General features: G+C 46.6%; 1 protein-coding gene across 1 annotated transcript in view; it reads left to right on the forward strand.

The window, feature by feature from the left end:
• Positions 1-16,732, forward strand: part of TNRC6C (trinucleotide repeat containing adaptor 6C) — a 253,617-nt gene that overhangs the window by 98,700 nt on the left and 138,185 nt on the right. Inside the window, 1 exon segment of the mRNA XM_030208143.1 lies at positions 9,097-9,242. Within this exon segment, the coding sequence (XP_030064003.1) occupies positions 9,097-9,242 (146 nt within the window).

The following is a 16,732-nucleotide window of genomic DNA, read 5'->3' on the forward strand; positions in this document are numbered from 1 at the left end:
GTTTTTTGGAAGTTTTTGTTTTTGCTTACTTCTGTTATTTTTTGACAGGCTTTCCTAGCCACAAACCCATTTTGTCTCCTCAGGACATTTGCCTTTGAGGCCTAGTATGAAATCCCACTTTTCCCAATTTTTTGTGTTTATTTTTCTGGTAATGGCAGAGAAGGTTGCCAACACTTTGTAAAGTGTCCAGGTTGTGGGCGGATGTCTATAACTAAACATTCCTTAGCGCAGGCAGCAGATGAATCTATCAACTGGTGGGTTGTATCCATCTACCAGCAGGTGGAGAAAGAGATCACTGATTTCAGTGAGTGGTATTGGACAACCAGCCCCTCTGTATGTTAGTATATCTCTATCTCCAGCAGGTGATGGACATATCCTTACTAGCTCCTGGATTCAGCTCCTTGGGACTCCTCCTGGGCTAGTTTTGGGCTAGCCAGTTGAGTGTAGGGGCGTTTGGCTATCCTTAGGGGCATACTCCCTCGGGGGTCCCTGCCTCACCCTGTGTCCCCTTCAGTCTCCCTGCCTGATAGCTGTATCGTTCCTCACCAGTTAAAAAAAAATAGAGAGAAAAACAGCTTCAGGATTTGTTATCCAGTTTGCCTGTTAAAAAAAATGAAGACAAAACAGTCAGCCAGATTCAGTGTTTGCTACTGGCAGCAGGAACTCAGGCTCGCTGTTGCTGGGAGGTTTTGTGGTCTGTTTCTGCTGTGGGGTGAGCCACATAATTTGTTTCTTTCCGGCGGGGAACATGTGGTTATGGCCGCGGAGCTAGTTAGGCATTGCTCCCGCTGCGGTAAGAAGAGATCCACAGCGGGAGTGTGTGTAGCGGGCTGTGCTAAACTTATGCCGGCTGAGCTGGCTCCGCTTGAGGAATCTTCTGTTTCCCGCACTGTGGGCGCTCCTTTGCGCGCCATTTTGCCTTCTCCCGAGACGGCTCCCGCTAGTCAGCTGATGGCGGTTTTGGAGCCTTTGCCCGCAGCGGACTCGGACCGCTTGTCTTCCACGTCAGTTTGCCTGTCGGGGGAACCTCATTTAGTGCCTGGGGACTCAGAGGCTTCTTTTTCCCCAGAATTTATTCTTTTGTTGCTCCAGGCTTTTCTCTTGAAGTCTCCCTATCAGCCTGCTTCCCAGAGCCTTTTGCAGCCTTTGACTTCTGCTATACCAGAAGTGGAGCAGATTTTTTCCACTGCTCCTGATGCTCCTAAAAGAAGGAGAACTTCCTCTTTTTCTTAGGGCGTATCTTTGGGTCACAGGTCTCCCTTACCTTCTTTGGTTGCCTTCTCAGGGGACTCTCTCTGCCCTTGTAGGGCAGATGATTTTGAGGAGGGGGATGTCAAAGAGCCGGATGACCCTACTGCAGTGCGGGTTTTCCATAAGGATGAGCTTCCTTCCTTGATTTCTAATGCATTGGCTGCTTTGGATATTTCAGATCTACTGCCTCAAGTTTCCTCGGTCAATCTTAAGATGACCAGTACAAGAAAGCCTTCTAAGGCTTTCTCTGTGCATGAGGCTATTCAAGATATGATTTCGGCTCAGTGGTCTGATCCTGAGGGGTCTTTTAAGGTTGCCAAGGCAATGCCACGCCTTTATCCGGTGGTTTCGGATCAATCAGATAAGTATAGTCTCCCTACTGTGGATGCCTTGGTAACGGCGGTTATCAAAAAGACTACTCTTTCTGTGGAAGGTGGAGTAGCGCTCAAAGACATGCAAAATCGTCACCTTGAGGCCTCTCTGAAACGTTCATTTGAAATTTCAGCCTTGGCTCTGCAGGCGTCTGTTTGTAGCTCATATTCTGCTAGAGCATGTCTTAGTTGGCTTCATCAGGCACAGGAGCAGGAACCGGATGAAGGTCTCCGTTTAGAATCTGTCTCTGCCTTTTTGGAATCAGGCTTAGCTTACTTAGCTGATGCCCTTTATGACCTAGTTCGCACTTCTGCAAAGCTTATGGCCCTCTCGGTTTCTTCTTGCCGTTTGTTGTGGTTGCGCCATTGGGTGGCAGATTTAGCCTCCAAGCAGAGACGCAATCGACTTCCTTTCCGAGGCAAGCTTCTCTTTGGGGAAGACTTAGAAAAGATTGTTAAGGATTTAGGTGACTCTAGAGGGCAACGCCTTCCAGAAGACAGGACTCGGCCGACGCAGAGGGCTTCCGCATCTTTTTTTCTCGTCCTCGCTTCAGAGAAGCACGGCATTATCGGCCGGGCCACTCTGCTTCTAACTTTCAGCGCAACCGCTTCCAGCAGCAAGCTTCCTTTCGGAATGATAAACGTTCTGCAGCCCCCGTCTCTTGCTCTGGGTCTTCAGGACGTTCTTCGCAATGATGGGGCGCAGGTCCATTCTTCTCTTCCAGAGGTTGGTGGTCGGCTGACCCTTTTTTACGAAGTGGGCCAACATTACTTCAGACCAATGGGTACTGGACATAATCAGAGAAGGTTACAAGCTAGAGTTTTCTTCTCCCATAAGCGACACCTTTTTGGAATCCCGCTGTGGCTGTCCCACCAAGGAGGGTAGCTGTCTACTGTACGGTCTCTCGTGGAGCTTGGGGCAGTGGTTCCTGTCCCTCCTGCCGAAATCTGGAAGGGCTGCTATTCCATTTATTTTGTGGTGCCTCGAAAAGGAGGTTCCTTTCGGCCCATTCTCGATCTATGCAAGATAAATCAGTTCCTGAGAGTTCGGCATTTTCGCATGGAGACTTTGCGGGCCGTGGTGGCTGCTGTTCAGTCAGGAGAGTTCCTCACCCCTCTAGATCTCAAGGAGGCTTATCTTCATATTCCCATTTGGCAACAACATCAGCGTTTCCTACGTTTAGCCGTTTTGGGGCGTCATTTCCAGTTTCGGGTGCTTCCCTTTGGTCTGGCTACAGCCCCTCGGACATTCTCCAAGGTAGTGGTTGTGGTTGCAGCGTTTCTGCAGAAGGAAGGAATTCAGGGTTCATCCCTACCTTGATGATTGGTTGATTTGGGCAGACTCTGCTCTAGAGAGCCGTCTGGCTACCGACCGAGTCATTTGCCTTTTGCAGTCGTTGGGCTGGGTGGTCAACTTGCCCAAGAGTCATCTGGTTCCGTCTCAGCAGTTGGATTACCTGGGAGTTCGATTCGACACTGTGCTGGGATTTGTTTTCCTTCCAGAGGAACGTGTTCTCAAGCTCCAGGCTCAGATTTCCAAGCTTCGTTGGGTGTCCAGTCCTCGGGCTTGGGACTATGTGCAAGTCCTAGGTTCCATGGCAGCGACCTTGGAAGTTAGTTGTTCCTTGGGCCAGAGCTCACATGAGGCCACTTCAGTCGTCGCTTCTATGCAGATGGTGTCTGATCTCTCAGGATTATCAGCGCAGACTTTCTTGGATCGCCATGGCGAAGCGCAGCCTGTCTTGGTGGCTTCACGTTCCCCACTTGCGGTGAGGAATTTCTCTAGCGATTCCACAGTGGGTAGTACTTGTCACAGATGCCAGCCTTTTGGTTTGGGGAGCTCTTTGTCTTCAACGGTATGCCCAAGGAACTTGGTCTGTGAAAGAAGCCAGTTGGCCGATCAGTCGTCTCGAGCTCAGAGCTGTGTTCAATGCCCTCCTTCAGTTCCAGTTCCTGTTGGAGGGAAAGGAGGTCCATGTTTTTTCGGACAACACGACGGCGGTGGCTTATATCAATCATCAGGGTGGCATTCTGAGTTCAGCCCTGGCAACGGAAGCAGGTTGCCGCCTTTGGTGGGTAGAACATCTGGAATCCCTGTTGGCGGCTTTCATGGTGGGTATCAACAATGTGCAAGCGGACTTTTCTCAGTCGACACACCCTAGACCCGACCGAGTGGGAGTTGTCAGAGGAGGTGTTTCAATTGATCTGTTGGAAGTGGGGAAGTCTGAAGGTAGACCTTAAGGCGAACCAGAGCAACGCCAAGGTGCCCGTTTTCTTCAGCAGAAGAAAGGAGCCAAAGTCGGCAGGCCTAGACGCTCTTCTTCAACCGAGGCCGGTAAACGCTCTTCTTTATGAGTTTCCTTCCTGGCTTTTGATAGGGCGGGTTCAGGATTGCTCGGCATCCGAGTCGGGTCATTCTGGTGGCTCCAGATTGGCCTCGGCGGCCCTGGTATGCAGATCTGGTGCGTCTTCTAGTGGAGTCGCCCTTTTGGCTGCCAGTCCTAGCCGATCTCCTTCATCAGGGTCCACTAAACATGGAGGATCCCTCCCACTTTGGTCTTACGGCCTGGCTATTGAGAGGTCACGTTTGAGGAAAAAGGGCTATTCTGATGTTGTAATAGCTACTCTTTTGCAGGCTCGTAAACGGTCTACTTCGACTACATATGCCCATGTTTGGCACACGTTTGTGGCCTGGTGTAACGCTCGCGCGTGGCCTCCTTTTCAGGGTTCTGTGGCTCAGCTGTTGGCTTTTCTGCAAAACGGCTTACAGAAGGGTTTGGCCTATAACTGTCTTCGGGTTCAGGTAGCAGCCCTGGCATGTTCGGGGACGGGTGTCAGGATACCCTTTGGCAGCGCATCCAGACATAGTTTGGCTTTTGCAGGGGGGTGCTTCATCTTCATCCTCCTTTACGGCGACCCTGTCCGTCTTGGAATCTTAATCTGGTTCTTAGGGCGTTGCAGATTTCTCCTTTTGAGCCTTTACTTGAGGCTTCGGAAAAAGATCTCACCCTGAAGACGGTATTTTTGATGGCTATAGCTTCAGCGCGTAGAATCTCTGAGATTCTAGCCCTTTCTTGTCGGGATCCCTTTTTGCAGTTCTCAGAAGCGGGGGTCACGTTGCGAACTGTTCCTTCCTTTTTGCCGAAGATCATCTCAACTTTTCATCTTAATCAGCCGCTTTTTCTTCCTTCCTTTCGGAAAGAGGATTTTCCCGGGACCTTTCGGACTCTTCATCTTTTGTATGTATGCCTTGTCCTCCTCCGCTATTTGGTGATGTCGAATGACTTCCGTCAAACCATTTATTTGTGCTTCTTTCAGGTTCTCGTCGAAGTCAAGCTGCTTCTAAACCGACTATTGCGAGGTGACTCAAAGAGGCTATTTCCGCGGCGTATTTGTTGGCTGGTTGAGTCACGCCGAAACCCTTGCGTGCTCATTCCACTAGGGTGCAATCTACCTCGTGGGCGGAGTCTTCAGTTTTGACCTTGCAAGAGATTTGTTGGGCGGCTACTTGGGCCTCCATACACTCCTTTTCCAAGCATTATTGAGTGGACGTGGCAGCCAGATCTGATGCTTCCTTTGGTACGGCGGTCTTGACTAGAGGGGCGACGGTGTCCCTTCCTATTTAGAGACTGCTTTGGTACATCCCACCAGTTGATGGATTCATCTGCTGCCTGCGCTAAGGAAGGTAAAATTATGTTCTTACTTGATAATTTTCTTTCCTTTAGCTGCAGCAGATGAATCCAGCATCCCTCCCTAGCTTACCGTCGCCTTTTGGGTTCTATTCAATCTGTCAGTTTTGTTCTGGCTGTTTTGTTTCTTGCAGTTTAATACATGAATATCATGGATTGGACAGAGTTGCATTTACAATTTATAATACTATTGCTCTGTTGAAGTTTTCCTTCTGGTGAGGAAGGTTTTTCCTGTTTGTGTGGAGCTATTTTTGCTTTGTGATGAGACATATACTAACGTACAGAGGGGCTGGTTGTCCAATACCACTCATTGAACTCAGTGATCTCTATCTCCACCTGCTGGTAGATGGATACAACCCACCAGTTGATGGATTCATCTGCTGCAGCTAAAGGAAAGAAAATTATCAGGTAAGAACATTATTTTACATTGTAAGATCTACTACACGTATCTGGACAAGGATTATGAAGTATTCCACCAAAGAGCCATTGAGATCTACAAGATGAGACTGCGCTAAGACTTTTAAAAGTAGCCTTGGGTTAACTGAGCAAGCACTTAAGACACATCAGAGTATAAGCGTGGTGCTTTTTTCAAGGCTGGATTAACAATGTTTTGGATACTAAGGATTTCTAGGAGGCATACATTTCTGGGCCCCTACCGTGGATCCCTTATTTAGTACGTTCTCAGTCCTGTCTCCAAATAAACACATTCTGGGAGTGGCAGCAGCAGTAGCAGGTTGTGAGTGAGCAATGAGGACTGTTCAAGCACATACTTGGTGTTTTGTGTCTAGTAGTTAGATCAGTGGACTGAGAACCAGGAAAGATGATTTTTACCCTCCACTGCTTCTGGCTTAAATTGGAGATGCCAAAGGTGGGTCACTCAAAGAATGAGATTGAAGGCCAAAAAGATGTACAAGCAACGTGTTGGAGAGATACTATACTATTGGAGTTTTCTATACTGCAGTTATTCCAAGGAGGATTCAAAGTGGTTCACATTAATAAAGAGAGCTCCAGTGACAGAGAGGAAAGAACACTAACAAAATAACACATTAAATAGTTATTGATCAGGTACATCAAGAAAGATTTAAATGTCACATTCCCATTGCAGAGCTCAGACTCCCTCACCCCCTTGTGCAGAACAGGAATGGACTCATCCCCTCCCTTCCGGCGAGTAAAGCTGCCTTCTACTGTTCCTCCTCCCATGTTTTACTACTGACTTGGTCCTACCCAAAGTTTCTGACTACCAGGGTCCTTCCTGCATGAGATAGCTCAGTGGAGCTAGGATAATAATCATGAAGCTGATTGATTGGCTTATCTGGTGCGAAAGTCATCAAGAAGCTGATTGGCTTACCTGGTGCTGCTAGTAACACTGGAAGCAGGCAGGGCAGGGGTAGAATTGGAGATCTGCACATAGGTCTAAATGTTGATTATTTTTCAGCCACTTAAGCCATCTTTCTGGCTTCCACTAAAATCAGTGCAATCCTGAAAAAATATGAAAGCTTGGCAACTCTAGTCTCCTGAATCCAAAGCACGTCTGACAGGGCCTTCCTAAACATTTGGTCTCTAAGAATGTACCTTGATTGTCTGTGGCTTAATATGACCCGAACTGTATCAGCTCCTATAAGTTTGGTAGTGCTGAAAAATACCTACTTTGGTCCCAGGTCCTTACGGATAGGTGAAAAAAAAAAGATGTGCATTGTTCTCCCAGTTTGTGGCGAGAATGAGCTGTGTGCACTTCAGCATGAAATAAAGGTAAAATTGTATAGAAGGCCCAATAAAAGAAAAGGTACACTGTCATCAATCTTCTTTTGATATACAGTTCCCAGAGCAGGGGGATAATAGAGCATATTCTCCTAACCTCAAGTGACTATGCAGGAGTACTGTCCCTCCTAGACAGTGTAACTCGGTCTTCAGGGTTCAACTTCAAGATTTTAGGTTTTCTTGAGAGACACTAAAGCTCAGGTCTCTTATTGATCCTCCATTGTCCCTTTTAAATTGGAGGCAAATAGGGTCTGTTACTTACCAAATGGAACATGCTGGGCAGCCATGTAGGACCCATAGTTGAGACGGCAGAGAGTGAGATATGTAAAATCATGGATGGGGTGGAACAGCACTTACTCTTTCAGATAGTGGTAGACTGAGGGGTGATATGATAGAGGTCTATAAAATAATGAGTGGCGTTGAACGGGTAGACGTGAAGCATCTGTTTACGCTTTCCAAGAATACTAGGACTAGGGGGCATGCGATGAAGCTACAAAGGAGTAAATTTAAAACGAATCGGAGAAAATCTTTCTTCACTCAATGTGTAATTAAACTCTGGAATTCGTTGCCAGAGAATGTGGTAACAACGGCTAGCTTAGCAGAGTTTAGAAAAGGTTTGGATGGCTTCCTAAAGGAAAAGTCCATAGACTGCTATTAAATTGGACTTGGGGAAAATCCACTGTTTCTGGGATAAACAGTATAAAATGTTTTGTACTTTTTGGGGATCTTGCCAAGTATTTGTGATCTGGATTGGTCACTGTTGGAAACAGGATGCTGGGCTTGATGGACCTTTGGTCTGTCCCAGTATGGCAATACTTATGTAGGTTGAGTAGCAATGTTTCCTTAGCATCCCTTCAAACCGGCTTAGACAGATGGGTTATGCATTCCTACCAGCAGGTGGGTGGAGACTGAGAACTACAGAATTCTGGTGGAGCCTATAAGTTAGCAGTGCAGTCCCTTCCAGAGTTGGTATTAGTCTCCTAGCAGGTGGTAGAGGGACAGGTCTGTGCAGTCTCAACTGGTCTGGTAGGCCTAGTGGTTTCCTAGTCCTTAGCTGGGGGGAAAAAAAGTTACTGGGATCAGCAGTGTTTACAATTCATTCTGGCTCCTAATTTTTCTGCTTCTCTCCCAGGACTCCTTGGCTGGGGGCTGTGACCCATAGGGGTGAACATTGTGCCCCGGTGGTGTCAAACCCAGGTGGCCGGGGCCCTCCCCCTATCCCTCCCCCTTTCCCTCCCTATACCTCCTGGTTACTTGGCCCTGAGGGGTTCCTTTCAGTTTCTGGAGGTCCTTTTTGTACCTTGGCCCTTCATGCTGTCTAGAGGCCTTGAGTGCCTGGGAGGTGAGACTCATCTTTGCGCTCTGTTAAAAAAAAAAAAGACAGTCTCTCTGATTTGGCAGTGTTTTGTAGCCTTTTTGTTTTGTGTTCAGTGTGGCAACACCCAGGCTTTGTCTTTCTGGCAGGCATTTCTAATTCTCGTACCCCTGGCAGCTGCTTCCTTTGCAGCGCAGTGTTCCTGCACATCGTGTGGGATTTTGAAGCCATGGGAGAGAAGGGTTATGGGATATTGTTTGTAGTCTTTTTGTTTTGTGTTCAGTTTGGCAACACCCAGGCTTTGCCTTTCTGGCAGACATTTTTTGGTGGCATTCTCGGACACATGGGAGCTGCTTCCTTTGCAGTGCAGTGTTCCTGCACGTCATGTGGGATTTTGAAGCCATGGGAGAGAAAGGTTAGTAGAGATTTGTTGGTTTTTATTCTATTTGTTAGTTCTCTCTTATGTTCATATTGACTCTGGGAGGGGACTGCACAGCTAACTTATAGGCTGCACCAGAATTCTGTAGTTCTCGGTCTCCACTCACCTGCTGGTATGAGTGCATAACTCATCCATCTAGGCTGGTCTGGTGGTACTAAAGGAAAACAAATTAGCAGGTAAGGTCTAATTTCTCCTTATTTTGAGAGGTTTTGCTTGATCCTGAATATATATATATATATTTTAGTTGAAGTATTTTTCTTCCTGACTTTACAGGTGCTCTGCTGGAAAAGAAGGTGGAAATGGACAAGCGTGGAATGGGAGTGACTGACTATAATGGAATGGTCACCAAACCCCTTGGCTGCCGCCCGCCACCAATCTCCAAAGAGTCTTCCATGGACCGTCCCACATTCCTTGACAAGGTAATTTTTGTAATGTAAATGTGATTAAAAATAATGTACTCAGATGGTCTCTACATCAGATGTGTGAGAACTTTCAGATTTTTTTTTTTATCTTTCGAGGCCTAGTATAAAACTACCTTTTTAACTACATATTTTCCCCCAATTTTCTGGAAATACTACAACTCTAGATCTCTAGCAATATTATACTAAACTGTGCTAATGGGACTCATTTCTGCTGGTTTCCTGCCAAGCTGTTCCTTGCACTTGTCCATATTAATTTTCATCAGTCATTTAGGTTTCCAGTTCCCCAAGTTTGCAGGGTCCTTCTTGAAATTCCTCAATGTCTAGTCATGGTGCTTTGAATAATTTTGTCTTATCTGTAGATTTGACTAAATTATTCTTTGCTCCCTTTTCTAGATCATTTATAAACTGCTAACCAAGTTTGCACTCGGTGCAGATTCTGGGGCTGTTCACTGTTCCACTTGCTCAGTTCAGAAGACTATGACCATATAATCCTCGTTCTTTTCCTATTAAACAGTTACTATTTTTCCTTGAAACTGAGCATTTACAAATAAATACAATTTGGAAGCAGCCTAAAATTAACACATCTCTGTTTTTAATATACATCTTAAAAGTAACATTCACATGCTTAGTAAACATTTTGGTTAAGTGGAATCTTAAGTGACAGTTGCATTAGTATTAATCTCTGAAGAGTTCTTATTGTTGTATAGAAACACTAAGTTACCTGTGTTAATGCAATGCCGTGTAATATGCTTGCCTACTGTGAAATTTCTCCGAACCATACAGAATTTTGGGGTAGTATCTGGAATAAAGGGAAGATAAATTCAGTAATTGGAAATTTGCCCGTCAGTGAGTAGTGTTATAACATGTCTTATAGTTCACCATATACCTTGTCAGTTCAAGGCAGGTTACAAAAACCAAGAGACCAGATACTTTCTAGGAATTACAGTAGCAAATTTAAACACTGAGACATACTCTCCAACTACAACAATTATGACTTGGTTCACAGAACAAAAATGTTTTCAAATTCTTCCTAAATGATATATAATATTGATAGCATCACAAAAATAAAGGAAGTGAATTCCATATTGAAGTCATCTGATATTTATTATTTTTTGCTCACACCTTTTTCAGTAGTAGCTCAAGGTGAGTTACATTCAGGTACACTGGGTGTTTCTCTGTCCCTGGGGGGCTCACAATCTAAGTTTGTACCTGAGGCAATGGAGGATTAAGTGACTTGCCCAAGGTCACAAGGAGCAGCAGAGGGATTTGAGCCGGCCATCGCTGGATGTCAAGACCAGTGCTGTAACCACTAGGCCACTCCTCCACTCTGATAATAAAACTGCAGAAAAAAAATTTAACTGATTTTAAAGCAATAACTCTGGGGAAATCGCAAGAAAATTTGACTTTGTGTATGAAATCTATAAAGGAAAGGAGGTTTACTAAGTCCATCATATACAAAGGAGCTGCACCCGACAAGATCTTAAATACCATTATACCCACTTTAAATTGAATTCGTAATTTGATTGGCATCCAGTGTAATATCAGATAGTATTCTTTCACTGAATCATAGCGTGTCAGATCATAGATCAACCTGGCTACCATATTTTGCTTGTTGGTGTCCTAGGTTCAGCTAGAGGAATTTCTGTTCACTGTAGACATCAGGGAAGCATGCTTTACCTTCCCCTTTTGTCCTCTACATCAGTGTTTTCTTTGTTTGCGATTTTGGGGATGCACTTTCAGTTCTAGGCTATACCATTAGGTATTTACATAGCTCCCAGAACCTTCTCCTCAGGGGATGGGGGGAGTTGGTGGCTTTCTTTCACCACTGGGGAGTCAGTGTCCATCAATACCTGGACGACGGTTTGATCTGAGTCTCCTCTTATCAGGCCAGCCTTGAGGTGACCAGTGAGGTGGTGTCCCTTCAGTCCCTTGGTTGGGCGATCAGTCTTTCCAAGAGTCAGCTGACTCCATCTCTGTCCCTGGACTTTTTATGGGTCCGTTTAGATACATGAGCTGGCAAGGTATTCCTGCCTCCAAGATTGGGAAGCTGCAGTCACAGATTGGATGTACGTTGAGCCTTGTTTGCCCCAGGACCTGGGATTACATGCAGGTAATGGACGATGGTAATGACTGGTGGTGATGCCTTTGGCTCGGGCTCATATGAAGCCTTTTCCCCTTCTTTCCCGCTGGTCTCTTGTCCATCAATCATACGATTTCCGCCTCCCATGGACTCGCCAGGTGTGGTGCAGCTTGTCCTGGTGGCTGCAGGCTCCTGAAATGCTGAGGAGGCAGTCCTGGGCCACGCCGGACTGGATCACGGTCATGACAGATGCTGGTCTTTTGGGCTGGGGCACCTGTCATCTTCAACTTTCAGCTTGGGTCAGTGGTTCTCAATGGAGGCCTCCTGGTCAATCGACTGCCTGCAGTCCCAGGCATTTCACTTTGCCCTGCTCGCCTTTGGCTCGGCACTGCATCATCGACCGTTCCGGGTTCTCTCGGACAATGCGACTGCACTGTCGTACGTGGACAGGCATAGGGGCTTTGACTCTTCTCTCTCATTCTCTGCTCATATCCAGCAGATTGCCAAGACCTGTCGTTTCTTTCTTTACAACATCCGTAAAATCCGCCCCTTTCTTTCCGAGCACTCTACCAAAACCCTCATCCACACCCTTGTCACCTCTCGTTTAGACTACTGCAATCTGCTTCTTGCTGGCCTCCCACTTAGTCACCTCTCCCCTCTCCAGTCGGTTCAAAACTCTGCTGCCCGTCTCGTCTTCCGCCAGGGTCGCTTTAGTCATACTACCCCTCTCCTCAAGACCCTTCACTGGCTCCCTATCCGTTTTCGCATCCTGTTCAAACTTCTTCTACTAACCTATAAATGTACTCACTCTGCTGCTCCCCAGTATCTCTCCACACTCGTCCTTCCCTACACCCCTTCCCGTGCACTCCGCTCCATGGATAAATCCTTCTTATCTGTTCCCTTCTCCACTACTGCCAACTCCAGACTTCGCGCCTTCTGTCTCGCTGCACCCTACGCCTGGAATAAACTTCCTGAGCCCCTACGTCTTGCCCCATCCTTGGCCATCTTTAAATCTAGACTGAAAGCCCGCCTCTTTAACATTGCTTTTGACCCGTAACCACTTGTAACCACTCGCCTCCACCTACCCTCCTCTCTTCCTTCCCGTTCACATTAATTGATTTGATTTGCTTACTTTATTTATTTTTTTTGTCTATTAGATTGTAAGCTCTTTGAGCAGGGATTGTCTTTCTTCTATGTTTGTGCAGCACTGCGTACGCCTTGTAGCGCTATAGAAATGCTAAATAGTAGTAGTAGTAGTAGGGGCTCATGGAGTGTGACCCTAGTCTTTGAGACTTGTTTACCCTTTCGTCAGGCGGAGCGTCACCAGGTTTCTTTGGCAGTGCATGTTGCTGGGAGCTTGAGCGTTACCTTCAGGTGTTTTCGGCGGTTCAAATTGCTGAGAGCTTGAATGTCCTAGCAGATTTTCTCAGCATGACGACGTTGGATCCAGCAGGATGGGAGCTCTCCGTCCAGGCATTTTCGATCATTGCAGTGACCTGGGGAGGTCCCTTTATTGGACCTCTTGGTAGGTTCTGTGCTTTTTCGTTCAGCTTCTTGGATCTGGATACCCTCCCTCATCCTTGACCCACAGGATAAGCTTCTTTGTTTTTTCTTTTTGCCGAAGTTAGGCCAGGTCCTTCTTTGCATTGTCTTCTACCCGGTGGTTCTGGTGGCCCTGGATTGGCCCAGGAGACCATGGTATGCAGACCTCGCAAGTCTTCTCATGGCTGATGGAGCTGAGTCTTCTTCATCTGGGTCCCATGTTGCTGGTGGTTCTGTCTCACTTTGGTCTTGTGGCCTGACTATTGAGTGGTCGTGGCTGAGGCGTACTGGTTATGTGGCGGTTGTGATGTCGACCCTCCTGCAGGCTAAGCAGCGTTCGTCCTGTACGTCTTATTTCAGAGTTTGGGCAGTGTTGGTGGCCTGGTGTCTGGAGCAGTCGATCTGGCCTTTTAAGTCTTCTATCTCTCAGCCTTTGTCCTTTCATCAGGCTGGCTTCCTGCAGGCTTTGGCCTTGAACTCCTTGAGGGTTCAGGTGGTGGCTTTGTCCTACTACAGGGGCAGGGTGAGTGGCTCTTCTATTGCGGCTCATGCGGATGTTACTCGGTTCCTACAGGGGGGTCAGTCAGCTGCAGTCTCTGCTCCGGCCTGTCTGCCCTCTGTGGAATCTTGGTCTTGTATGAAAGCTTTGCAAAGGCCCCTTTAAGCCCATGTCTGGTGCATCTGTTGAAGATCTCATCCTTCAGGCAGTCTTCTTGATGGCTCTCACCTCGCTACGGAGGGCGTCTTGAGCTTTCGGCGCTTGTTTGTGGGGATCCCTTTCTGGTTTTTCTTGGGGATGGTGTTTCTATCTGTACATTACCTGCCTTTCTTCCAGTGGTCGTCTCCATCTGGATCAGGCTTTCTTCCGCAAGAAGGATTGTGGGTCTGACTTTTTGGGCCTTCGGCTCCTGAATGAGTGTCTGGTATTTCGTCACTATTTAGAGGTATGATTTTGCGTGCTCTGATCGTTTGTTTTTTTTTCTCTTTGCCAGTACCAGGAAGGATCTTGCTGCTTCCAAATTTACCATTGCTTGCTCGGTGGCAGGATGCCATTTCATTTCTTTTCTTTTCTGCTTTCCGGATAGACACTCCCTCTGGTCCTTCATGCCCTCTCAGTACAGGGAATGGTTTCTTCCTTTGCAGAGTCACGTGTTCTCCCCTTGGGTGTCATTTGTAGCTCGGCCACCTGGGCTTCTGTAGCTGCCTTTGCCAGACATTGCAGAGTAGATGTTATGGATAGGACTTTGGCATCCTTCGAGACCTCCATTCTCTGTGTGGTGATTGCAGGTACCCACCTGACTTGAGGATTGCTTTGGTACATCCCAAAAGTCCTGGATTGATCTGTGCTACGCTATGGAAGGAGAAATTAGTTCTTGCCTTCTCATTTTCTTTACTTCAGTAGCAGCAGATCAGTCCAGGAGCCCACCCATGTCTGTTTCGTTTCTGTTGTGCTTTCAGATTCTGTCTGTTCTGTTGATGTTCCTTGGGTGGGCAGAATGAGAGCCCTTTGGATAGCACCCAGACCTCATGCTGTGATTGATGGTTCGAGAGGTTTATTATCCCCATTTGGTTTGCATCTGTAAAGGTGTGATCAGTATTCCCTGGTTTGTTTGGGCTCTGATTTTCACATGCCTCAGATGTGTATCCAAGTGTCTCCAAGGTGTCTGGGGATGTTGGTTATGCAGAGCTGTAGCTATTCAAGGATAAGCAGTTTCTCTCTCTTTGATTTTGAAGAAGAGAATATAGCTTTATTTCCTTTTTGCGGATAGAAATGTATTGTTTTTCTCCTTGGATCACTAAATCAGTAAAACACATACCAGGAAATGTAGATGGAATGCAATGACCGCAAATGCTCACAGTCTAAGCAATAAAGTTCATGACCTTCAAGCCCTGATGGTGGAGGCAGACTTAGACATTGTTGCAATCACGGAGACGTGGCTAAATGGTTCCCATGAATGGGATACAAACATACCAGGCTATAATCTATTTAGGAAGGATAGAGAGGGTCGTAAAGCTGGAGGAGTAGCTCTGTATGTGAGAAATGATATCACGGCGACTGAAATGACAGGGACCTGGGGAAAAGAAGAAGCGATATGGATCACCTTAAAAAGAGATGATAGGACTTCAGTCCATGTGGGTGTTGTCTACAGACCCCCGACACAACTGGAAGAACTAGATAGGGATCTGATCGCGGATATTCAAAAGTTAGGAAAGAAGAGGGAGGTGCTGTTGCTGGGAGATTTCAATCTGCCAGATGTAGATTGGAAGGTTCCATCGGCGAAATCGGAGAGAAGTAGACAGATCGTGGATGCTTTCCAAAGTGTTTTGCTCAGACAAATGGTGACGGAACCCACGAGGGAGGGAGCGACGCTGGATCTGGTGCTCACAAATGGGGATAGCGTGTCAAATGTCCGAGTGGGTGCCCACCTGGGCGGCAGTGACCATCAAACGGTTTGGTTTGATATGACTGCTGTAGTGGAGGGCAGCCACTCAAACTCAAAGTCCTGGATTTCAAGCGTGCTGACTTTACTAAAATGGGGGAATACCTGAGGAAGGAGCTGATGGGCTGGGAGGAAGTACAAGAAGTGGAAGGACAGTGGTCCAGGCTGAAAGAAGCTATAAATAGGGCTACAAATCTTTATGTAAGGAAAGTAAATAAAAGCAAGATAAAAAGGAAACCGATATGGTTCTCCAAGCAAGTGGCTGAGAAAATAAAGGCTAAAGAGTTGGCGTTCCAGAAATACACAAAAACTCAAGAACAGGAACACGGGAAGGAATACCGGAGGAAACTGAAAGAAGCCAAGAGAGAGATACGTCTGGCAAAAGCGGAAGAACAAATGGCTAGAAATGTAAGGAGGGGTGACAAAAGTTTCTTCAGGTATATTAGTGAAAGGAGAATGACTAAAAAGGGAATTGTGAGACTAAAAGATACTGCGAACCGCTATGTAGATAGTGATGAAGGAAAAGCAAATTTGCTAAATAGATACTTTTGTTCTGTTTTCACAGAAGAAAATCCTGGAGCAGGACCGCGATGGACTGGAAAAAGTACAAATGATAGTGGAGTGGATACAGCATCATTTACAGAAGAGAGTGTGTATTAACAACTTGTAAAGCTAAAGGTGGACAAAGCCATGGGACCGGACCAGATCCACCCCAGGATATTAAGGGAGCTCAGAGAGGTCCTGGCGGGTCCTCTTAAACATTTGTTTAATAAATCCTTGGAGACGGGAGATGTTCCGAGGGATTGGAGAACGGCGGAGGTGGTCCCTCTTCACAAAAGTGGTGATAGGGAAGTAGCTGGATACAGGCCGGTAAGCCTCACTTCGGTTATTGGAAAAGTAATGGAAGCGATGCTGAAGGAAAGGATAGTGAATTTCCTGGAAGCCAATAAGTTGCAAGATCCGAGACAACATGGTTTTACCAAAGGGAAATCGTGCCAAACGAATCTCATTGAGTTTTTTGATTAGGTGACAGGAGAATTGAATCAGGGACGAGCTATGGACGTAATCTACTTAGATTTCAGCAAAGCTTTTGACACGGTTCCCCACAGGAGGCTTTTAAATAAACTGGATGGGCTGAAGATAGGACCTAAAGTGGTGAACTGGATTAGGAACTGGTTGACGGACAGACGCCAGAGGGTGGTGGTGAATGGAGTTAGCTCGGAGGAGGGAAAGGTGAGTAGTGGAGTGCCTCAAGGATCGGTGCTGGGGCCGATTCTGTTCAATATATTTGTGAGTGACCTTGCCGAAGGGTTAGAAGGTAAAGTTTGCCTATTTGCGGATGATACTAAGATCTGTAACAGAGTGGACACCCCGGAGGGAGTGGAAAACATGAAAAAGGATTTGAAGAAGCTAGAACAATGGTC

This window comes from Microcaecilia unicolor, chromosome 6 (assembly GCF_901765095.1).
Source record: "Microcaecilia unicolor chromosome 6, aMicUni1.1, whole genome shotgun sequence".
NCBI lineage: Eukaryota > Metazoa > Chordata > Amphibia > Gymnophiona > Siphonopidae > Microcaecilia > Microcaecilia unicolor.